The sequence below is a fragment of the Oryza glaberrima genome, chromosome 4 (genome assembly GCF_000147395.1).
Source record: "Oryza glaberrima chromosome 4, OglaRS2, whole genome shotgun sequence".
Lineage (NCBI taxonomy): Eukaryota > Viridiplantae > Streptophyta > Magnoliopsida > Poales > Poaceae > Oryza > Oryza glaberrima.
Window position 1 is genome coordinate 1,573,159 of NC_068329.1, and position 25,028 is coordinate 1,598,186.

At 40.2% G+C, this 25,028-nt stretch overlaps 1 protein-coding gene and 1 pseudogene across 1 annotated transcript; both read left to right on the top strand.

Moving 5' to 3' along the window:
- The first annotated feature begins 2,774 nt into the window (after positions 1–2,774).
- On the top strand, positions 2,775–10,087 carry LOC127769546 (subtilisin-like protease SBT3.8). The gene is made up of 9 exons (XM_052295142.1): positions 2,775–2,924; positions 3,089–3,180; positions 3,318–3,415; positions 6,651–6,806; positions 7,253–7,872; positions 7,979–8,037; positions 8,130–8,520; positions 8,983–9,154; positions 9,265–10,087. The coding sequence occupies exons 1-9, from the start codon at positions 2,775–2,777 to the stop codon at positions 9,789–9,791; spliced, it is 2,265 nt and encodes a 754-aa protein (XP_052151102.1). The 3' UTR covers positions 9,792–10,087.
- A 761-nt stretch (positions 10,088–10,848) lies between these two features.
- LOC127770144 (wall-associated receptor kinase 5-like) lies at positions 10,849–17,196 on the top strand (annotated as a pseudogene).
- The last annotated feature ends 7,832 nt before the right edge of the window (positions 17,197–25,028 follow it).

Genomic DNA, 25,028 nt, shown 5'->3' on the forward strand with positions numbered 1-25,028 from the left:
CATATACCTTTCTTTCCTTTTTTAAAAGATAGACAGGTGGTGTTGGAAGTAGTGGTAGATTCATCACTCACTACTATCCGTACTCTTCTTTATAAGAGTATAGATTGAGCACCGTCTATGGTGGTGTTTGAAACTTATGTAGATAAAGATGAGACGGTGGTATTTGAAACTTATGTAGATAAAGATTAAGTGATTTACGTAAAACGATGTGGTATTTACGTATGACTAATTTAATTTTAATTATTACAAACTTAAAAAATATATTTATCTGATATTTTACAGCAACTTTTATATTGAAAGTTTTCACACGAAACACCATGTTTAGCAGTTTGAAAAATATGCCCCGAATATCTAAATTTTCAGTCTACTTTTGTTGAAAAACACACCGTTTACTTATATTTATACTTGTTTGGCACTTCTGAGATTCATTTTTTGGTTCACATTGTACAGAGAAATGCCAATGACAGTACATACAGGTCTGTGTCAGTGTCACCGGGTCCCCAGGAGGCGCTTTGAGCACGCGTGACATGAACTTCCAATGCGTCTTCTGAACCCACACGAGGTCCACGCGCGCAGCAAGGCTGCTCTGCTCCTCTCTCTCCCTCCTGTACCAACACAACACATGCCTCTCTTCAGCTGGCCCGTAGCCTTTTCTTCTTGGCTTATTACACCACCGGCATGCTGGTCCGTCTTTAGATCGATGCACTCCTCTGATGCAAAGTATTTTGCTAGCTGCCCCCCAAAGACTCCAATTTTTATCAATTACTCCTATAATAGAAATACGCGCGCACACACATACACCAGCAGTCGCGGATTTACTGCCCAATAAATTTGAATTCTTTCAACATGAGTGGAAAACAAAATTTCCATATGTAACAAACATGTGACAATAATAAAATTTGCCCGGCTCTGATCTGCCATTCCACACCATCACGCATGTACACCACGGTCATACATTCATGAATATGTCCCCCTTTTAACATGGTCTCAAGAGATGGACACCCAACTATAAATATGTGGTCTTTGATCTTCAAAAGTGCATGTTTGATTTAAAGAAAAAGTTTGCATAATCAAAACATTGCCATTTTGATCAGTACTTTGGCAATATTTGGTTTGCTGTAAACACTTGCCTATACAACATTCATGTTGTCAAAATATTAATTGGCAATACAAATGGTAGCAGACCAATTAAAAACATCGCAAATAGAATATTGTAAGTGGATCCTCGTATATGTAATCGTTAATATCAGAATTTGAGCCTCGCTTGGAGTTATATACGCACTAATTGCCACGACGCCAAAAAATATATGTTTGAGTTTGAGTTTAAAGTTGAGCTTTCTACATTTATCCTTCATAGCTACCTGTCTTTCAGTAGTTTTAATTGTATCTTCATATATGAATTGTGTTTAAAATTATATTCTTTTAGTATTATCAAATATTTTTGGTAAAAATAGATCAATCCCTCTTGATTAGGTTATTTGGTTTTGCCAATAAACATGAAACATGAGGTTGAATGACATGTTTGGTACATGTTTATGCGTCAATATAGAGAAAATGCCGTTGTCAGTTTATCACATAGGGTACTTTTGTTGTGGGTCTACCGTCATTTTTTGTTTTGCGTAACATGAATTTACACTGTATATTGATGGAATCTTACTGCAGATCGATCAGATTGGTGTAAGAATTTTTGTCTTGTAGCTATCAGGCTCTGCAGTGTCAGCTGAAGAAAATTAGTCACGTGGAAATTAGTAAGAATAATTTAAGATAGAAAAAGACTATCCATATGAGTTGCGCCCCCCTCTCTCAAAAAATAAGTGAAATTGTTAAATTTTACCACTTAGTACAGGATTAATAGCAAAATTCAACAATAACTATTTTATTAAACTAATGACTTTATAACTTTAGATGGCTATTCACAAAACTACAATAAGTATTATTGCATCTGTGTATAATAGGTGGGCCCAAAACTTGCCAAACAAATAAGTTGTAACTTTCTAATAAAATCGTACTCTCTTTGTCCCACAAATAGGTAAATCCTAGCATCCCAAAACAAAATTAAAGGAGAGGATAAATGATCAAAATACCCCTTATTATTAGTAAATTAGTATTGGTGGGTAGATTGGTAAGGGGTATTGAAGAAATAAAAAAATTTTATTTGCAAACCGAGAGTAAATAAAAAAGTAGAAATTAATTTATTTTGGGACAAAGTTTAAATTCTAGAAATAGATTTATTTTGTCAAACAGTAAATAGATAATTTGACAAAATGTCTGTAGTTATCTGAAATTTACTCAAATTAATTAAAATGTGTACAAATTCGATGTTTTCCGTGTAAAAATACTTCCTACCGATCCAATACGGATTATAAAATTCACAGCTAGCTGGTAAGATCAGCTAAATATTGGCAATTAGGCCTTGTTTGGATCAGGGAACTTTAGTCACATCGGATGTTTGGACATTAATTAAAAGTATTAAACGTGGACTAATGATAAAAACCATTCTATAACCTTGGACTAATTCGCGTGACGAATCTATTAAGCCTAATTAATCCATGATTTGGCTATGTGATGCTACAGTAAATATGTGCTAATTATAGATTAATTAGGCTTAAAAAATTTATCTCGCGAATTAGCTCTTATATATTTATGTAATTAGTTTTGTAAGTTGTCTATGTTTAATACTCTAAATTAATGTCCAAACATCTGATGTGATATAGGCTAAAGTTTAGTCCCTAGATCTAGGCTACTAGCTGGGAGATATATATCGTCGTTGTTCCATGTCTGGAACAATTGCTGCCATGCCAGGTCGGATGCCTCCAATGGCAACCAGCGTCTTCCTCCTCCTCTCAGCACTCCTCCTCCTCATCCTTCCACTGCAAACATCCTACTTTGTGGTCGCCCAACACAACAATAAAGCATCAAAAAAGGTAATTAATATCTTTCCATTTTAGTTTCATAGTGCTCAAGCTCCATCTCGTTTTGTATATAATACGACACACATCTATATATGCACAAAAAAAAAATGAAGCTTTGATATCCAATCAAGCTTTGTAATTTTGCTCACTTGCTGTTTAACTAATGATATGTGCAGCTCTACATTGCGTACTTAGGGGAAAAGCAGCATGAAGATCCTCAAGAAACAACAGCTTCACACCAAGATATGCTCACCAGAATAATTGGAAGGCAATCATGCATCCTTCACCACAATACTTATAAATCATTGTCAAGCATGAACACAAATCGATGTAGTTAGCTTCTGCTTGTAGTTGTAGCTAGCTTTAATCTTAGTCGTCTAATCAGATATAACCAATAATTTGCAGCAAAGAGGCAGCACTTGAGTCGATTATTTACAGCTATAAGCATGCCTTCTCTGGGTTCGCCGCCATGCTCACTGAATCACAGGCACAAACAATTGCAGGTATATATCATACGTTAATTTGTTTTTTTTTTGTTATTAATCAACACAGATTTGATATTCAATGATATATAGTGTCTTGCTGTTCGGGATGTAGTTTTATTTTCAACACAAAATGTGATATTCAATTTTATAAAATCGTCGGGAAACATAAATCCCATTTCCTTCACAAAGAAAATATATTTCGGGCTTGGATTAATTGGCACAGTCAAAGACAATATATAATTATGGACGTAACTACAAGTATACCCATAAAATACATTCTAATTATGGACATAAGCTAGCAATAGAGAAAAACATAATTTATATGGAAAATTACAACAAACTTAAGCTGTGTTTGTTTCAACTAGTTGGGAACACATTTTCCTCTTGCAAGGAAAAAAAGTAGTTTATTAGCACATGATTAATTAAATATTTAAAAACATAAAAAATAAATTAAATATGACTTTTTACAGCAACTTTTCAATATAATTCTTTTGGAAAAAAACATACTGTTTAGCGGGGAGATGTGCACATAAAAAAAAAGAAGGAATAGAAGATAAAAAATGAAGAAAAGAACATCGTCAAATTTCACATTTCCAGTATAAAGTTTCATCTTTGGAGCGGAAAGTTTCATGCCTCGTGTACAAAAGTATCGAATATAAAGTTTTACATTCGATTGAAATTTTTTTGATAAAGTTTCAACTAAAAAGAAACTACTGTAACTAGGGGAGCCCTGTCCTGTTCACTTCTATTGTGCCACACAAACATGTGCATTTTATAGTGGAAAATATGTAGTAATTCCGTGTAAAGAAAGGCGAAAAAAATAAAAAAAAACCAATCTGTCCGATTAAAAAAAGAATCGGGAAAAAAACCGGGAGAAAAAAAAACAAATATGATTCCGTGGACGCGGTAAAAAAGGGCGGAAAAAATTAATAAAACAAATTCCGTCTGATTAAAAAAAAGAATTACATGTGACGCGGTAAAAAAAAGTCGAATCATATATGTGACGTGCTACTATATTTGTTTATCTTCTTTATATCTATCTCTACTAAACGTTTCTATCCTTCGTAATAAACCAAAAAAAAGGCGAAAGGAAACATTAAAAAAAAAAGAAAGTCTGATTCAATTTACTTTCGTCGTCCGTGAAAATCTTATCTAATCTTAAAGGTCCATGCCGCTCGACGCTCATCGCCGTTTGCGCGCCCGCTTAGCCGGACCTCCGACGCTGTGGCACGACTTTGCGCCACCCTCGGGTGTGCCTCCCAGCCAGCGAAGCAAGAGCCGCTCGGCGGTCGTCACCGCACGCGCTCACTAGCTCACTGGACTGTCGTTGCTACCTTCGCCGGAGAGAAATAGGATCGGGAGAGAGGGATTTGGGAGCTAGGGTTTTGCCCCTCTCTCCCAGTCGGCGCTTCATCCGGCACGGGGACGATCGGAGCCATCCATTAGATCGGACGGCTCAGATTTGCCCAGCATCGGGCCGCCGCTGATTACACTGCGCCCAATGGGCCGCGGAAGTGCATCAGACCGTCCCCGCATACGTGGGCCGCGCTCAGCTGCTCGGTTTGCGGGCCGTCGAATTGACTTAGCTCGATGAAGATGGGCCAGCCCAAGTTTGGACCGGATAAGAAGACCTAGGCCAAAAGCAAATTTTATCAAACAATGTGGCTCAGATGTTTTAAATTAAATTCCGTCGGATAAACTCCTAAGTAGGCTCGAAAAATAAATCTAAAACTAAATCCTAAATTCTATGCTAATTCATCAAATTAGACTCGGTTCTGCCTATTTGTTAATATATCAAATTAGACTTGTTTTTTTTCTCGATTTGAGGTTTTCAAGTTGTCACATTATCAAACGGTGTGTTTTCCCATTGCAACGCACGAGCACTATTGCTAGTATCTTAAAAATATATAAAACTAGGTGAAACCGCGCATTGCTGCGGGAATTTAGTATGATAACAATAAAAAAATAGCGTGTAAGTAGCTAGATAACATCAGATTAAGTAAATTAATGCGGTTTATGATAATTTAAATTTAAATAGTATGTAGAATGGTGATTCAAACATAAAAAGTAAGGTGATATGACTTTATGGAAGAAGAAAAGTAGGAAGATAGTTTGAACCGTAGATTAATCGTCTAAAGGCTGAAAACAATTGATGTGATATGACTTAATTAGAGGAAAAAGGGAGAAAGATAATTTGGATCATAGATTAATCATTTAAGCACTAAGTGAGGATGAACTATATAAGTATATAGGATATCATAAAACATAATAAAGATATACATTGAACATTATGTGAATTATGTTAGATGATAATTCAACATGTATGTATTTGAAAAGCTCTTAAATTATAAAAACTATAAAAACTATAAAGATACATCATATTTGCATGATGTTTAAATGTGATGATTGTTAGCAGATGATGATGTGGCATCTTGTTAATTAGTAGATGATGATGTAGCATCTTGTTAGTGGATGATGATGTGATATGTTTGTATGTTAAGCTTAAAGGAGCTAGTGGGGGATAATTTTATCTCGTCTTCATCGCGCTGTTGACACACACTCGTGTTCATCTCAACCGAGTAACCACCAGCGGCGTCGCCGGCGGCAACCCAGCGCGCCGTGCCGCGCCGCCATCGGACGCCGGGCCACCTTAATTGCTGGCTTCCGGTGTTCCTCTTCCCCCTGCGCGCATCTCGTCGCCGCCGATTCCAATCAGCTGACCTGACCACCAGCGGAGAACCCACCGCTCGCCGCGGGCGCCGCCTGATCCGACGTGGTGGACCTGGCAATCTTTTTTTCACCACTGATTGTGCTCAATCCTCTATCCTCTGCACGGTGATCTCCTACTCCTCTTCTTTGCAGCCACCTTTACTTGCTCTTGCCATGGTGTAGATGGTACACCCCAAGTGAACGCACACCAACTGTTCGACGAATTGCGCAGCTAACAAGGCAAACCGTGGATTGGCCAACTCTATCTAATTAAGAAATTTATTATTGATGATGTTATCTTGGTTTCTGTGAAACATTCATTCATGATGTTGTCTTACACCCTGTTTGGTTCTAAAAGCAAATAAACTAGTTTATGGATGAGGAAACGTAAGATTTAATCACCATGTATATCGTGTCTCTGATTTGATAGCCTGGTAAACATTATAAACAAATATGAATCGAGGTTGTGCATGTATCACATGATTTCCAAAGATGCTGTTTTATGGAAGCACTTATCATGTTAATGCTTCATTCGAATGTACAGAGCTACCTGAGGTACGCAGCATAAAACCAAGCAGAGTGCACCCATTACATACAACTCATAGCCAGGATTTCCTTGGATTAGACTACACCAAGCCAACTGGTCTACTCCATGATGCAAAGTACGGAGACGGCATCATCATTGGAATAATCGATTCAGGTAACTCCTTTTCTTTTCTCACATTTAATTTGGCGTTTATTTCAAGATTTTATACTCAGTACCTCGAGTAATCTAATCTCATGTTTGCACTATGCGTGATAGGGTCCTGAAAATGAATATCAAATCAAATAAGCAGTGCTGGTCCATTTGCAAACAGAATGCATGCATTTCCATGTCAAGTTTAAATATAACCTCACGCATTGGCTAATTATTGCTCCTGTGTGTTCCAAAGATGCTTGAAAAACTGTTCTGCTAAAGCCACTTGATGATGTACCTCTGTGAAAATGAAATTTGCTTTTACATACACTTGGGAAATTGAAAGTGTGTGCTGAACAAGGTGCTAGTGATTAAACCTTTTGCGCTTTTTGGTTCAAAGTTCAGAGTACTCTAAATAGAATCAAAATGGTGAATAAATATGAGCACTGATTCCTACTGTGCTATGTCAGGTATCTGGCCTGAGTCTGCAAGCTTCAGCGACCATGGCCTAAGCCCTATTCCTTCCAAATGGAAAGGCCAATGTCAAGCTGGTGAAGCCTTCAGGTCAAACCAGTGCAACCGGAAGATTATTGGGGCTCGATGGTATGACAAACATTTGAGCGCAGAGGATCTGAAAGGAGAATATAGGTCGGCCAGGGACGCGCATGGCCATGGGACACATGTGGCATCCACTGCAGCTGGTGCCCTGGTACCAAACATTAGCTTCCATGGGCTAGCTCCTGGTTATGCCAGGGGCGTCGCGCCCCACGCACGGCTTGCAGTCTACAAGGCGTGCTGGGGACTGGGGGCAAGCTGTCATGATGCGGGCATCATCAAAGCGTTTGATGATGCCATACATGATGGCGTCGATGTGCTATCCCTTTCTATTGGTAAGAGTGGTGATGAGTTCTTTAGCAGCTTCCATGCTGTGAAGAATGGCATTACTGTCATTTTCGCGGCAGGGAACGAGGGCCCTGCTCCTCGGACTGTTACAAATGCATTACCCTGGGTTATAACGGTTGCATCAGCCACGATAGACCGTGTTTTCCCTACTGTTATCACACTTGCCAATGGCAGCAGCAGCATTGTGGTACACGCTAAGTTCCACCTCTCTATTTGTTCTTTTTAGTTAGCTTGCCTTAAATAGTTAAATGCTGAACTATGACTCGCTGACTCGTTGTTCACATCAACCGTAGGGTCAGTCCTTGTTCTATCAGCCAAAGGATAACAACTGGTATGAGATTCATCACTCCAGGTATGATGGGCACATAATTTCTTCTTATTAATGAATTAACAATTTGTCGTGCTACACTAATTCCTCAAAATGTCTGCATATTATGGTCGCAGCTGTCTAATTAGTAATGGGGAGAAAATTAATGCCTCCCTTGCTTCTGGGAAGATCGTGTTTTGCTACAGTCCTCTTTCTGTGAGCATAACTTCACCATTTGGCTATGTGTCCCTCGCTGTGAAAGCTGCCAAGGAGGCTGGAGCGAAGGGGATCATTATTGCCACATATGGTCTTGATATTCTTGACTACTTTGAAAAGTGTGGTGCCATGCCGTGCATTTTCGTGGACTTCGATGCTGTAGGACAAATAAATTCATCTGGTGATGAAAACACTACACCTTTAGTTAAGATTGCTCCAGCGCGTACTTGGGTTGGAGGTGAAGTTCTTGCCCCAAAAATCTCAACATTCTCCTCCAGAGGACCCAGCCCACTTTTACCACAATTCCTCAAGGTACATCTTAGCTTGATCCATTACCAGGAGCTATTAATATGGAGATGATCTCTCTTTGACCTAACTCTTCTAACTGATAGTTGATCTATAACTTGTTTCGGGGTTTAGTGCATAAATAGTCCATGACCTAGCAACAGTATAGTTATAACCTTTTTCTCCAGGACTACTTGGACAAAATATTAAGGAAGCACTTATCAAGGTCTGCACTGTCCACTGAGACTGTAAAATATAAGGAACTAAAAAGGGGTGATTTAATGATGAACATATGTTAGCATGAATAGGTAAAATATAAAAGATTGAATATGTAAGATCCTTTCTCAAAGCATATACGTACTCGGTCTGAGAAAACATACTCAACCTGTGAACCATCAAATAGATAGCTTCATCACAAATAGCTTAATCATTTATTTGTATCTTGTTGGAGATATCATTTACCTCACCTATACTTCTGCATTTAAACAGCCTGATGTTGCGGCGCCTGGATCTAATATCTTGGCTGCTGTGAAAGATTCGTACAAGTTCCAGTCAGGCACTTCAATGGCATGCCCACATGTGTCAGGTGTAGCCGCATTACTCAAAGCATTGCATCCAGATTGGTCTCCTGCTATTATCAAATCAGCACTAGTGACTACAGGTGATACTACTTATCTATATCTTATCCCCGGCAAAATGCTTCTTCCAAAGTTTCAATATCTAAATACATCACAGATCAACTTATTTCTCTATATTTTGAACATGTCCCAGCAAGCAATGACAGATATGGTCTTCCAATATTGGCTAATGGGCTACCGCAAAAGATAGCTGATCCGTTTGACTATGGTGGCGGCTTTATTGATCCAAATAAAGCTACTGATCCTGGACTAGCATATGATGTTGACCCAAAAGACTATGACTTAGTCGTTAATTGTGAATCTGCCAACTCAAGCTGTGAATCTATATTTCAAAATCTGAACCTTCCATCAATTGCGATCCCGAATCTGACAATGCCAACAACGGTGCTGAGAACAGTGACAAATGTAGGCCAAGATGATGCCATTTATAAGGCTGTTGTCCAATGCCCTCCTGGTGTGCGGATATCGGTGGAGCCATCTGTTTTACAATTCAAGCAAGGAAAGAAGAAGCAGAGCTTCAAGGTCACCTTTAGCATGACACACAAGGTTCAGGGAAGCTACCTGTTTGGAAGCCTAGCATGGTGTGATGGTGCCGCTCACTATGTCAGGATCCCAATTGCCATTCGACCAGTTGTATCTGAGAATTATGCAGATCTCTGATGAAGCATAGGACTACAAGATTTTCAGAGATTCGATCAGCTGAGAATGGCCTATCCTATTTTAGATCCCTCCTCATAGTTGAATTTGTCGGCCTTGCTGAAACTGCTCCAGTGTTGAAATGCATGTTTAATTTTGTATGTAACTCTGTGATATCTCTATGGATATTGGTGTGAACTAGTAATGAATAAGTGAGGGGTTGTTTAGATGGAAGGTTATATCTGTTGCAATCTCCTTTCTGTTTTTGCCAATATTTGACACAATTCTGAGTTTTTCTCTCATATTCTTTCCACTGTATTTGGCATCTACCATTTGTTTTTGCCGTGTTTATCTGCAGTCTGCACGATGTGTGGATTCAGCTGAGGAATACTTACACTTGCAACCTATAGCACCTTGTACCGTTTTAATAAAGCTAGTAGTTGAGTGAGTATGTGCGAGAACACCCGTTTTGAAAGAGTTGCAACCTATGGCACAATGCTGCTTGAGTTTCCCAACAAGCTACAAGTGATTTTACGGTTTCGATGGACACCATATCTCAACAACCACAAAGTCTATCATTTATTTTGGAATGGAGGGAGCACGCTGTCGCTCCTTCATTGTCTTACCAATGACTGCATAAAATAATTTGGCCGTGCAGTGCTCTTTACTTTATTTTTATTGTACAGATAAAAAGTTTATTAATTCTTCCATCTATATTTATTGTGCAGTTAGGATAGGAGGAAAAAAGTGAACTTAATTTATACTACCTTCAAGCCTATAAATACCACATTAATTTAAACAATGTTATTTCTTTTATTATAGTGGATCCAAATTGTAATTGTGCAAATCAGACAATTTTTATTTGGAGGAATTGGATTGGTCGATATAGTTATATATTATAATTGGCATTTATAGCGGCAGTGGCTAGGACAAAGACGACGGGCAGATCTGGCACCAGTAAATGGGGCAACAATGATGATGGCTCCTCCGCTGCTCCCTCTCCTTCTCTCTTACCCTCTCCTCCGCTTCTCATCCTCTTTCTTTCTCTCACTTTGCAAGCCAGTTCACTACGGTGACAACGATGGCGGTCCAGCGGCACGTGAGGAGGTAAGCAAAGGAGGCGGGTGGTCCAGCGGCACGCGAGGAGGCCGGCGGAGGAGGTGTGCATCGACGGTGGCAATGGCGTGCGTCGACAGCGGTAGTGGCCTTCTTCCTAGCGGATCCAGTATTGGCAGACTCAGGAGGCGCGGTCCACCGCCACCGGCCTCCCTTGCAGATCCAGCGACAACAACGACGGTGGCAAACTGCCCAGCAGCGGATCCAGTGGCCCCGGCCTCGGGAGGAGCGGATCTGCCACCGCTAGCCTCGTGTGCGGCGGGGTCTTGACAACTATGATGGTGGCGGCAAACTGTGACAATGGCGGTGTCGGACTGCGACGATGAGCATCGACGATGACGAGAGCGGCTAGGGTTTCAACTTCTTGAATTTGTTTTTTAGGCAGGCGGTATAATAGACCGCATAAGAAAAACAACTTTTGCACACGGTTGTGCCGCCTGCGTGGAAAAATGTTTCAATCGTATGTGAAAATGAGTTTTGACCGTATAAAAAGATCATTTAAATCTAAAGTGCCAGATGATTACTCATAGTAGGTAGAGTAAAAAATTTGTTCAGAGTCGTGAGCGGTACAAGTCAAGAAGTCATGGTCGAGATGTTAATTTTATTACCTTGAAATTTCTTAGTTACACACGCGGTAGGTTTGTTCTGACAGATCAAATGTCTCCTGGAAATTCGTGGTTGCTAATTAAGCATGCGTTTACAATAAGGCACAAGAGGGTGTAACATTCAATTCTGGCCATATATGACTGTTTAGTTCTACCGTTTAACCTGTCAAATTGCGTACTTTTCTGTGATCCCATTGCTAATCGTACGCGCCATTCAGATTTCAGCATATGGACAAATACCTAGTTCAAGTAGTATACATAATTATCATGCACATTTCTTTATCTTTTTTCATTATATAGGCCCCAAATGGAACATATAAGATTTTAACAAAATCGTTAGGTCATTTTGAACAGTTCCCGGTAAAAATTGTCTAATAATTTTTGTCAAAATTACGTAAAAAGGTACATATGAGATTTAATTTGTTGCGAATATATAGTCAGACCATGTGTATTTTTTTCCGGGAAAAACCATGTGTATTTTTAATTATATCTTATGATATATCCTCTAAAATGAGGCTGATTATTCTCGAATAGAGGTTATTTTGGTTTCATCTATAAACAAGACGTTCTTGAGTGACATGTTATGTACACATATATTCCTTTCAACTGTGGTGCAATTAATTATCACGCTTTTTATGAAGTGAGTATAGCTCAACTGGTTAGGTTTTTTATGGCGGAATCAGCCCACCTAAATTCAAGTCCTAGACTTGACACGAATCATCACCAAATGTTGATAAAAATTACCAAATCTCTTATCCATCTTCATGTAGAGAGGGCCACCATCTGACGGATGCAGTACATGGTCTGTCCGTTGACCGGTCAATGGCTGTGACGAAGGTCTCGGAGATGAGGAGACGATGGCGGTGGTGATTCCGCCCCATCCATCCCGCGTCGACGTAGAAAATATATTTGTTGATTTCTCTTTATATATTATAATAGAAAATATTGGTCACAGTTATTTATAAGATATATACAAAACGATAATTATTTTTAATGACGAGGGAGTAGCTAGGTAGATATGTATAAAACAACTAGTCAAAGAGAGACAACGACGAGCGCCCCATTCTATATGTTTAGGGTCTGTTTAGTTCACGTTTAGTTCACGTCAAAATTGAAAGTTTGATTAAAATTAGAACGATGTGATGGAAAAGTTGAAAGTTTGTGTGTAGGAAAGTTTTGATGTGATGAAAAAGTTGAAAGTTTGAAGAAAAAGTTTGAAACTAAACAAGGGCTTAATTGCGTTATGTCGACAAAACTCATTGACTTGCTAATAGACTTTGACGATGGACTTAATTTATTACGCTTGGAAGATGGAATGGCCACAATGGCGCCACATATGGTAGTACTAGTAAGCAAGGCAGCAAGGAATTGATCGAAGATCTCGACAGTCAGATTGCTTTTAGGGGAATATGCAAAAAGGATTGCTCGACAGTCTCAGACCACCGTGGGACCTGTGCTGCTGTGCCTAGCCATCGCCGCCGCCACCGCCGTGTGCGCAGCATCATCAGGAGCACCACCATCTCCCGATGCGGCGGCCGTCGCCGTTGGTAGCTGCCCCACGTACTCCGGATCAGGTTACTCTTCTGCATCTGACGGCGGCAACCAAGGTATATATAGACAAAGTTTTATACATACTTGAAATGATTAGATTCTGAAATCGTTGGTTGCTGTCTTGTGGATAGAAAGCAAATAAATATACTTAGGAGAAGTTCAATTTTTTTTCAGATCATTATTTACGAACATATTTAACAGGGGAAATATCATGTGAAGATAAGAGTGTTTGAAAACTCGTGAAAATCATACTTAAATGTTTTCTAAATTCAAGAAAACATTACAAGAGATGGGCATAAATATTAAATACACTTACCAAATCTAAAGTCTAAACTCAACTTTATTTGAGAGTAAAAAAAAACAAATTTCAGGTGAATAGTATCTTGTTCCTATTCATCCGAAAGTTGAGATTTGGTAAGAATGTATTTTATATCTACACCTATCTCTAGTAATTTTTTTATGTATTTACAAAACTTTTAGGTATGATTTTTATGAGTTTTTGATACTTAGCTCGTTGTCACCTGATATATATGTCCTCGATTTCAAATGCCATGTATGTTCAAAGTTTGGAGTTTTAGTAGTAGTGTTTTTGTTTCTTTTATTACATTACCAATTGTATATGTTGTTTCAAATAAGAAAACATACTTCAGTTCCAAACTTTAGAACAGTATGTGGCATCAAATAGACTTTCAATACTAACAAAATATCCATTTACGACGTGCGCCTTTACATGGGTGGACCTCAAGCCCTCAATCCCCATACATTCGTATGTATAGGCGAATATTTTGAACTAAAATCTGCCTATCCACTTGGATGAGCAGGGATTTTGACTAATAAGGCCTATATCAAGTACTATTAAATAATAATATAATACATAACATAAAGTTTAGGGAAATTAGTGCATCATGAAAATATATCTATTCAACAATGCAAACCAGAAAGTCTCTTGCCACATCTATGTAAAAAAATGAGCAGGGGAACCAGATGATATACATATTGGGGATCTGGAGTTAAGTTTTACTGTATCTTTCATACCGTCCATATATATATATACAACGTTCTAATGTAATTCTCTTTTATGAAAAATGTTCTAATATAATTGATATATACTGTAATTGTTCATTGACATCTATAGTTCCATTTTGTACGACTGTAAAACCTTTTGTTTTACTTGCTATAAAAGAAATCTTTCTTGTACCTTTTGGAACCAAGTTGTTTATCATATTTTCTTCAGCCAGGTTAATTGAAAGTCTGAATTGCTTATTAACCTTATTTAGCTATTCTTTTGCAATTTTCTATCATACATATGTCTAACATCACTTTTTATTGTTAATATTTTTTAACAGAAGAGTATGATCCCAATAAAGAAAATCCGTGTAAACGGTCATGTGGCTCTATGTCCACTCCTTTCCCATTCGCTCTTCTATCCGCATGCTCTGGCAGTAAAAGATTTCTCCTAAACTGTACATCAAATAAAACACTTATCGGAATTCCGCCAGCGCAATATCAAGTGATAAATATATCATTAGACGATGGTGTCCTATTTGTGAACAAGCCCTCAAACCTTGGAGATATCATCACAACGCCAACGGTGGCAAACGAGTTACATGACTTCGACTTCTCTGGGAGCCAAGGCATTTGGAGATGGGCTGTCGCCAATCAAACATGTCACACAGCGAGAACTGATCAGCTATCGTACGCTTGCGTGAGCAACAACAGTTTGTGTGTTGATAGATCTACTGGCTACCATTGCAAGTGCTCTTTGGGCTACGGAGGAAATGCCTATATCGAAGATGGCTGTGAGGGTATGCTGTCTCTGATAAGCTTGATCGCTATCGTATTTACTATTTGACTGTTTTAAGGTACATCAAATTGTTTTACTCTTGCCTCATAGGTGGTAAGATGACATATATTAACATTTGAAGCGTACTAATATCAGTTATTGCATTCCAATTATGAAAGAAACATTGTTTTCTTATTTTATTAATGTGTAGAAATTTGAATTATATGTAATATATAGACCAGTAAATTCTAAATTTTAAATAAAATTTCAATATCCATGTTGTAATTTTAAAATGAATTTCAAATTTATACCCTAAAATGGCTCTTTACTATTTCATCACTCCTCGGTTGTACAGATAGCAGAGGTTCATTATGACAAAAAAAAAACTGTTTTTTATACTAAATCAACTAAGCAAACAAATTTTGTAGAAAAAACAAAAAGTAATTAAGAGAACCAGCATGTTATACTATCTACTTCAACTGATCACGTTTGATTACGTATGTACTCTGCAGATATTGATGAGTGTAGTCTACCCAACTTTTGTAATGGAAATTGCCAGAACTTCCCAGGGAGCTACAGGTGCTCACTTTGCCCTCGTGGTTCAATTTTTGATCCTGCTAAACGTGTATGCATATATGGACATGGCCTTCATCCAGCTGGTATGTGATACCTCTCTTTTATTGACAAAATAAGTTTGCCACGAAAAGTAGTGAAATGTAACTCCAAGTATATTCATCTGTGTTACAGGTCTTCTAATTGGACTTGGCTGTGGTATTGGAGTCCTTTTTCTTGTAGTAGGTCTAATTTTATTTGTTCGAAGGTGGAGGAGACATATGCAAAGAAAAATTTTAGAAAGGAATACTTCCGAAAAAACAAAGGCCTCCTCCTTGAACAATTGATGTCGTCTGATGAAAATATAGCACATGATCCAAAAATATTTTCCTTGGAAGAGCTAGAGAAGGCAACAGACAACTTCCATTCAACACGTATTCTTGGCTGTGGAGGCCATGGTACTGTATACAAGGGAATTTTTTTAGATCAACGCGTGGTTGCTATTAAGAAATCTAGAATTGTGGAGCAGAACGAAATTGATCAATTTATCAATGAGGTAGCCATTTTGTCTCAAATTGTCCATCGGAATGTGGTAAAACTTTTTGGTTGTTGCCTTGAATCGGAGGTACCTTTACTTGTGTATGAGTTCATCTCCAATGGTACGTTATATGATCTTCTTCATGGTGAACAGAGTACAGCATTCTCATTAACGTGGGAAGATTCTATCAGAATTGCACTTGAGGTTGCAAGTGCTCTTTCTTACCTCCACTCTGCTGCAACGATACCCATATTCCATAGAGATGTGAAATCAGCCAATATACTCTTAAACGACAATTACACTTCAAAGGTTTTAGACTTTGGCGCGTCAAGATCCATCTCCATTGATGAAACTCGTGTGGTGACAATTGTACAAGGGACATTTGGGTATTTGGATCCTGAATACTTCCATACATGCCAACTAACTGAGAAGAGTGATATTTAAAGCTTTGGTGTTATACTTGTTGAGATACTGTCAAGGAAGAAGCCAATCTTAGTAAATTGTTTCGGTGAAAAACAAAACCTAGGTCATTGCTTTCTTCAAACACAACAAGATGGAACAATCATGGAAATAGTGGATCCCCAAATTGCTAAGGAAGCAAATGAAAGTGAAATCAACGAAATGGCGTCGCTTGCAGAAATATGTTTACGAATCAGAGGAGAAGAAAGGCCTAAAATGAAAGAGGTGGAGTTAAGACTGCAGCTCCTAAGAGCTATGATAACTGAGAGAAACCGTCAGGAGTTACTAAGGAACAATGGAATTGGGCCATCAGTACAATCCAATTCCAGCACTACATCTATGACCAGGAGTGTTGTGCTTTGTGCAGGTATTGGCATATCCACTGATCAGGATGTAACTTGTTGCTATACCATGGAGCAAGAGCTCATTTCTTGGATAGATCTACCGCGCTAAACTGTTATGAGACATCACAAACTATTCTCTGCCGTCTTTTTCTGGACTGTTTCCTTTTAGCGTGTGAAAAAAATCAGATTAACTTTTTGAATGTTTGTTGGTTTAGTGAAAGATCTTCTTCACTTCCTCCCTCTAGAGTGGGCCGAGTTAGTAACTTAAGAGGCTGTTTGGCCGCAAGTTTGGTATAATACTATGACAATTATGCAGATATCTGATGACGCATATGACTACAAGTATTCAGAGGTTCTGTGGTGCATGCTTCGTCCAAAACTATTTTACTGTTTTACTATACGATTTTGTTTGATTGTTTGCAATTAATTTGTGATATCATCATTCTCTGTTATACCTTGTATTGTAAGGAAATGTGTTGGAAAAAATAATGGAATTCAGGGGGCTTCTTTTCTTTTTCTCAAGTTGCTGATCGAGCAAGCTGCATTTTCTGGAGTTGTAGCCAAAGTAATTCTTGCAACCGGTGAAAATTGATTCATTCGTAGTGGTTGGAGATCGATCAAGCTGCCTGACAATTGTTTGACTTGTTGCAAACATCTGCTTAATTTGTTCCTGATAGAGTATGTGTCTAGAACAGTTTTTGGATCGTAATAATGCACTGAATTTAGGCTGAGTTTGGCACTCCATCTTCCCAACCCACCTCTCTCGTTTTCTGCACGCAAGCTTTTCAAACTACTAAACAGTGTGTTTTTTTTAAAAAAATTTCTATACGAAAGTTGATTTAAAAAGTCAAATTGACAGGATATCTTGCTGTTTAATCTCATCTCTGTGTGAATTGACGACAGGAAAATTATGCGCCGGATACCGATCATACTAGTTGGTGTCTTTCATGTTCCGTGGCTTGGAATTGGATGGATCTCCATGGAGGTTTGTGATGTGTCAAGCTCCATAGATTATATTAGACTAGATGACGCGCTTCTTGTTTGCTCTGGATAGCACATTGATCAGCCTAGCTTAGCTCACTTAAATTTGGATTTCTAGATGAGTAAATTACAAGCCAAAAGAAAATGTCAACAAAGAAAAATTATATTGCATGGCGAACAAAGTAAATGCTGGAAAACATTTGACTCGAGATTAATTTGCAGGAACTGCTCCCATCGATCGAAGCATCAAAATATGGCATGTCTAACAAAGAACCTGCAGCATACAAAAATTACGATGTGTCAATTTATAAATGATATAGGGAATTACGGATTCCACATTATCTGTAACACCAGTAGATCTACACAATGTGCTTGGCAAGTAACATTCAAATGTTCAAATTTAAAGTCCATAAAGCGAAAATAATAACAGATTTGAACTTATCGGCATCTATCTATCTATCTATCTATACCTATACTAATTGATCACTTTTACAAGTTCCAACATTAACTAGGAAAATCTGGCCTTTGATGATTAAATAGATGGGATATTCTTCACCATTGGTCATAAAACCAAATCGCACATCACATCTTTAAAGCGATCTAATCTCCATCCAATTTTAAAGCCCGTTTAGAGCCCATATAACCATTACATAACCGTATCGATTTTGCTATATCTCACTCGAAAGATTTTTTCTTATCTCTCACTCGATTTTCTCACTCAAATTTGCAGTGTATTTTTTTATAAGTTACAATGTAATTTATGAAACTTACATTGTAACTTTTGTAAGTTACAGTGTAATTTTTGAATCTTCGCATGTAAGTTTTAAAATTTATATTGGATTGGTCTTTTTCTTAAAGATATGGTAATTTAGTGTCCATTATGATGTTTCTTAGTTGCTTTTTGTCTTTTACTGTGTTTATTGGATTTTAATCCAAAGACTAAAAATCTGTGTGATATGATTATAAAAATCTTTTGAAAGATGCATAGGTACTCCCTAACCGTATATGTATGTCATTACGTAAGCTTCTAATCTATATTCATAAACATCATCTAGCTAATTTATTTCCGTCCTGACTCGAGATGTGGCCATCTCGAACTCTCACGCCATCGACAAAACCTCAGAAGCAAAAATAGCATGGTCTGTAGCTATATATACGGATGGCAAAGGTTAGAGGAACTAGAATTCTGGAATTAAACTTTGATGAATTGGGCATTTGTGTTGCATGCATCTAGCTAGGCGATGCTAGATCATGGAGTCAACATTCGATGAATTGTACTATATATATTTATGTCCTAGAGGAAGAAATCATTGAGTTTAATGGAAAGAGGAAGCCAGACAGATAGATTAACCAAATCTACGCATGCACCTGTGTATGGTCCAGATGTCCCGTCAAGTAGAGATAGAAGGTCAGATTGAATCATGTATATAATCCGATTCGATTCCCGTCGGTTGCAAAATATAATAAGAGAGAGAGCAGCCAGCCACGGCTTGCCCGACACGGGATAGCGAATTTGATCACTACCCCATTGGCGGGCGATCGATCGCCAATTAGGGCTGCCCCACACACGTGGCAGTCCCACCTCCACTTCAACCAATTAACGAGTACTCTCCACTAGCAATCTATTTAAATTGAGATCCTTTTCATATAAATTTTTAAGGTATTATTGATCCCTTAACATTAATTGCGGGCCAATAAAATTTAATAGGAATAAATCGGGCCTAGCCCATTTATTCTAACAGATCGTTCAATATTTTTTTTAAAAAAATAATCGATCGATGTTGTTGTATATGAAATATAATTGGCATAATATAACATAGGTAAGTTTAGACTTCTGTCGGCATTGAATCATGACAAAATATGAATGCAATGATTTAAAATTCTCCAGCCAAATATAGATCGTCGGTTTTACACAGCAAAATCTAACCGCGCACCAGCGACTCCCTCCGTTTCATAATGCAAGACTTTCTAGCATCGCCCACATTCATATAGATCGATGTTAATAAATCTAGACAAACTGTTGGCAACTTTTTTGGCAAGAAGACAATCACGGTCGCAATACCTAAACGTCTTGCAGTGATATGGAGTTGCCAATAACCCCAATCTAGCAAAAAGCTAGACCAAGATGGGTTTTGATAGATTAAACCAGCTAGCGGAACTAATTTAGATAGAACAATGGATAACTACCCGTCTCGTGGGCAAATGGAAGGTTTACGGGACAAACCTACGAAGGATTTCGCACTCTCGCAACGAAGGCGGACGATTTACGGCGCAAATCGACAAAGATGGACGAACTAAAGTAGAGCTATATGAAAAGTAGAAAGCAATATTGAAAAAAGCGATTCGATTGATTGATCATTGTGTGATTTGATAATTAGGTTTTGTCCCTTAAATAGGAGTTGGTTTTGCCCTCTACAGGCCCTCCTCCATATCGAACTCGGGGTAGAAACCAAAAGGAACCCGAAACATAACCTCCCGAGTAAGAAATCCTAAGACCCGACAAAACAGAGTTTGTCTCGGACTTTGCCGGTCAGACCGGACACATGCGGCCGGTCTGACCGGCCCTAAGGTCGCGGTCTGATTGGCCCAAACACGGCGGTCGGACCGGTCCTGTGGAGGAAACCGACAGATCTCCCAAATCTTGGCAATTTTCCCTAATTCAATCCTAGGTGCCAAATCTAGGTGTAAACACCGCCTTTTTGATAAACATCGAGAATCTAAAAGCATAGAACATGTTGTCTTAGGACGATAATCCAATTACCAGCTATAGAACCTCCTAAGCATCTTGCCAAATGCTCGGGAAGTAATTCCCATTGATTGCTCTCTGAAAATGCTCTCCTTGAAGTGTCTCCAAAAAATATGCATTTTCTCAAACAATCCCGCACATTCGGTAAGGACCCTCCCAACTAGGCGACCACTTACCGAACTCCCTAGATCGAGAACCCAAAGGCAAAATTGTCTTTCACACCAAGTCTCGAACTTGAAACAACTTTGCTTTCACCCTTTTGTTGCAGGCCTTAGCCACTCTCTTCTTCTCTTTCTCTATTTCTTGCAAAGCCTTCAAACGCTTATCGATCGCGTCATCAAGATTGTCTCCCATCAAGGTCTTGTAATCTTCAACCGACAAGTCGTCTTGCTTTATATACCAAAGAGAGCCAAGATTTACCTCAATCGGTAAAACGGCTTCTTGTCCATAAACCAACTCAAAAGGAATGAATTCTTTGGGTGTTCTTCAATCTTCTTCTTGACCAATTTCAACAATGTTTTATTACTCGAGTCGGCTTGTCCATTAGCCTAAGCGTTGTAAGGAGAAAAACTCAACAACTTAATACCATAAGATTCCGCAAAATTTTGAAAAAAGTGATTCGATTGATTGATCGTTGTGTGATTTGATAGTTACAATTAAACCGACCTTGTCCTTTAAATAGGGGTTGGTCTTGCCCTCTATAGGCCCTCCTCCACGTCCAGCTCGGGGTAGAAACCAAAAGAAACCCGAAATATAACCTCTCGAGTAAGGAACCAGACACCCGACGAAACAAAGTCTGGACTCTACCGGTCAGACCGGCCACATGTCGCCGGTCTGACCGGACCTCAGGCCGCGGGTTTGACCGGCCCTGTGGAGAAAACCAGCAAATTTCCCAAATCTTGGCAATTTTCCCCAATTCAATCCTAGACACCAAATTTGGGTATAAACACACACATATATCTCTAGATTCATTAATATATATATGAATATTGACAATGTTAGAAAGTCTTACATTATGAAACGGAATTATTATCACGCCCAGAAATTCACGAACCAGAATTTCTATGCTGAATGTGCATTAAACCCCTGTCCAGGACCAGCCAGGGTACAGAAACGACAATTGTTGACATACAGATCCACGTCTTACAAAAATATAAAAGATTACAAATGCAGCGGAAAAGATAAAAGCGAGCTAAACTTGGAAGCTTGACTTCAGCGGCGGGGCGACTCCACTCCACAGGCAATCCTTGACGGCAGCGGCGAAACCAACTTCATCAAGACAGCTCCAACTAGGAAGATCTTCAGCTCTGGTGTGGGGGAAATGAGAGCAAGACTGAGTACTACCCACTGTACTCAGCAAATCATACCGAAAGAGGAGGTATGATGCAAGATATATCCAAAGGAGGCTTAAGGGTTCATTTGCATAAAGCAGGCATTTAAAAGCAGTAAAACAATTGTAGTAGATTAAGCAAGATTAACCAATCACTGTCCAACGCTACACCACGTTGCAACAGGCCCAACCAACCACCTGAACTACACCAGTTCATTAAGCTAAACTAGGGGTGAGACTAATCATGGTGAATCTGGTTGATCGCCCATAACTGCGGGCACGGCTATTCGAATAGTTTTACTCTAGCTAGAGGTGTACAACTGTACCCACAAGACACGATTCCACACATGTCGCCATGCCCTGAAGTATCACCATGATACTGCAAAGGGGGAAATCGTGACAAGACCCTCCGCATAACCCTCCCCTAACCATCCACACCACGCTAAGGTTTCACCCCCACACCTCAAAAGGCAGTGGGCGGTCCCCTCTTGCGCCGTGGTGAATCCGGCAGCTGGACAACCGGACACCCCGGCCGACCCAACTCCATCACGCCCACCCTCGCCACCGGTGCCTAGGAAAGGGTCGAGCTATACTTCAGATCAAGTAGTTACCCACTCCCGCTTGTGGTAAGCACGGTAAGTCTCCTAGGGTTTCCCGTGAACCGGTCCTTAATTGCCATGGGTGCGACCAGCAAAACCATGCACCCACAGCCCACCATTCAGTGTATTTTAATTAACTAACACCATTGCGGTGGCACCAATCCAAAGCTATGCTAATAGTCAAAGTCTATGTAATAATGTGATCTCCATTTGTGTACTAGTTGAACTAAGCATGGCTAAGCATTTCCTAAACCAACATCTTGTCATTTTGATACCCAAGTTATCAATGGCATAAGGTAAACAATATATGGCTAAGTAATAGGACCCATCCCACATGACATTGTAAAAGAATGCAACATTTAATAGAAATGCGGGATATTTGTAAATTGGGTACAATATGATCAATTGTATTGCATGACTTGCCTTGCTCTCGCACTGACGAGACCTCAGCAACATCTTCGAGAAACCGCGGATCGATGAAACGGCCGAAATCTACGCGACAATCAAAGCACACAAGCAAAACACACTATAAGACTACTGAAACAGAGAACAAAACCATTTTTAATGGATTCTAGGGATTTTTATGAATTTACTGAGACTTGAATGGACTTAAACGGAGCTCGGATGAATTAGATATGAATTTTAGAAGATAATTTGTGTTTTTACTAATAAAGAAAAAGTCCTTAATCAATTTATTGCGCAATATTGCCCAGGACTAACGTCAGCGAAGGGGGGGAGGGGGGCGGCACCAACAAGCGGGCCCCGCATGTCAGCGGCACAAAGGGCGGCCGGTCTACCGTGTACCGGGATTACGCGGGTGGTCCACCGCCGGTCCACGGGACCAACGGTCCAGATCGGCCCAAGGCCAATCGGACGGCGCGGGCGGCGGCTAGGCACGGCTCGGCTAGGCATAAAGCCGGCCGGTCAGCCGTGGCGAGAGGCGGCGGCGCACGCGGCCGCCGACGACGGCAAGCAGCGGCGCGGGAGGCGGCGGCGGATGGCGCAAAAGGTTGCGGCGTCGGCCAAAGGCGACGACGCACGTGCGGAGGGTGGCAGTGTGCACGGGAGAGAGGAAAGGAAGGAGGAGAGAGAGGTGGTCCTCACTGGCGATGCGAGGGAATCGGGTTCCGGCGGCGGCAGATGGCAACCGAGTGGCGGCCGAGGTGCGGGCGACACTGGTGAGTGCGATGGCAGTGGTTTCATGGCGGTGGCGCGCGGCTGGAGGCGGTAGTAGGCAGCGGCGCGTGGGGAGAGCGGTACGGCGACGACGCACAGAAAGCGAGCGGCGGCCGAGGTAGCTCTCGCGGCGGCGAAGCTAGCGGCGGTAATTGTGCGGCGAGGCGATGGCTCTAGCGACGGCGGCGTGCGGCCAGAGGTAGCGGCAAGCGGCGGTGCGTGCGGCGAGTGGCGCGAGCGCGGTAGGAAGCACGGGAGGGTGGTGAAAAGCGGAAAAGGAGAGAGGAGGACGCGAGGAGCGATTTATAGGCGGGGGGGGGGGGGGAGGCGGACGTGGCCAGGAAGGTGGCCGAGTTGGCCGGCGACGTGGGGGAGTGGAGGGAGAGAGAGAGGGGGGATTCAAATTCGAATCCCAGCCTCTAAACAAGCGCACGCGCGCGGGGAGCTGCGGGGGAGGTGGGCGGCGTGGGGGCGCTGGCGGCATTGGCTGTTGCCGCCGGTTGGGGCTCGGGTGAGAGCCGGCTGGAGGAAAGGGATGACCCCGACAGGTGGGCCCCACCTGTCGGCGTCCCCGAGAGGAAGGAGGGAGCGGGCTGGCCCAAGAAGGAGAGGGGTGCGTGGGCGACGGGGTGGACTGGGCCGACGGCCCAAGAAGAGGGAAAAAAGAGGAGAAGAAGAAGAAAAAGAAGAAATGATTTTTCCTGGGATTTAAAATATTGCGGTTAATGAATTTTCATTGGTTAAAATTATTTATAGGGCTCTGAAAATTCCACTAAAAATCCTATTAATTAATTGTGACATGTGGAATCCAAGAAAAATCCCACAATGCTATTTCCAATTATTAATTGCATTTATTACTAAGGGATTTAGCTCTAGGTTAACTAGAACAATTTCATCGGACGATTTATTAAACCCAAATTTTAAAGAAAGAAGAAGGGGTAAACTTCAGGGCGTGACAATTATGAAGCGGAGGAAGTAATTACTGATGGTAGGTAGCAATTTTATGAACTCTTAATCAGTAGTTCAAGTCAAGAAGTCATGGTCAAGAGGTTATTTTCTACCTTGAAATTTCATAGTTGCGTTTACACCTAGGTACAAGAGGGTGTAAAATTCAATTAATTCTGGCCATATGTGTGACTACACATAATTCTACCGTTTAACCTATCAAATTGCGTACTTTTCTGTGATCCATTGCTAATCTTACGCGCCATTCAGCGTATGGACAAATACCTAGTTCAGGTAGTACATAATTTATCATGCACATTACTTTATTTTCTTTGTTTCATTATATATATTTATATAGGTCCCAATTGGAATATATATATATTTATATTTTTTTCAACAGACTTCAACCAAAAGAGATTTTCCATGGAGGGAGAGATAGAGGGAGAGAGAGAGGGTTGAAATTACCCTTTAATTTTTTGACAAATTCAATTAATATTAATATTTTGGTTTTCAAATTTTGTCAAATAATTCCACCC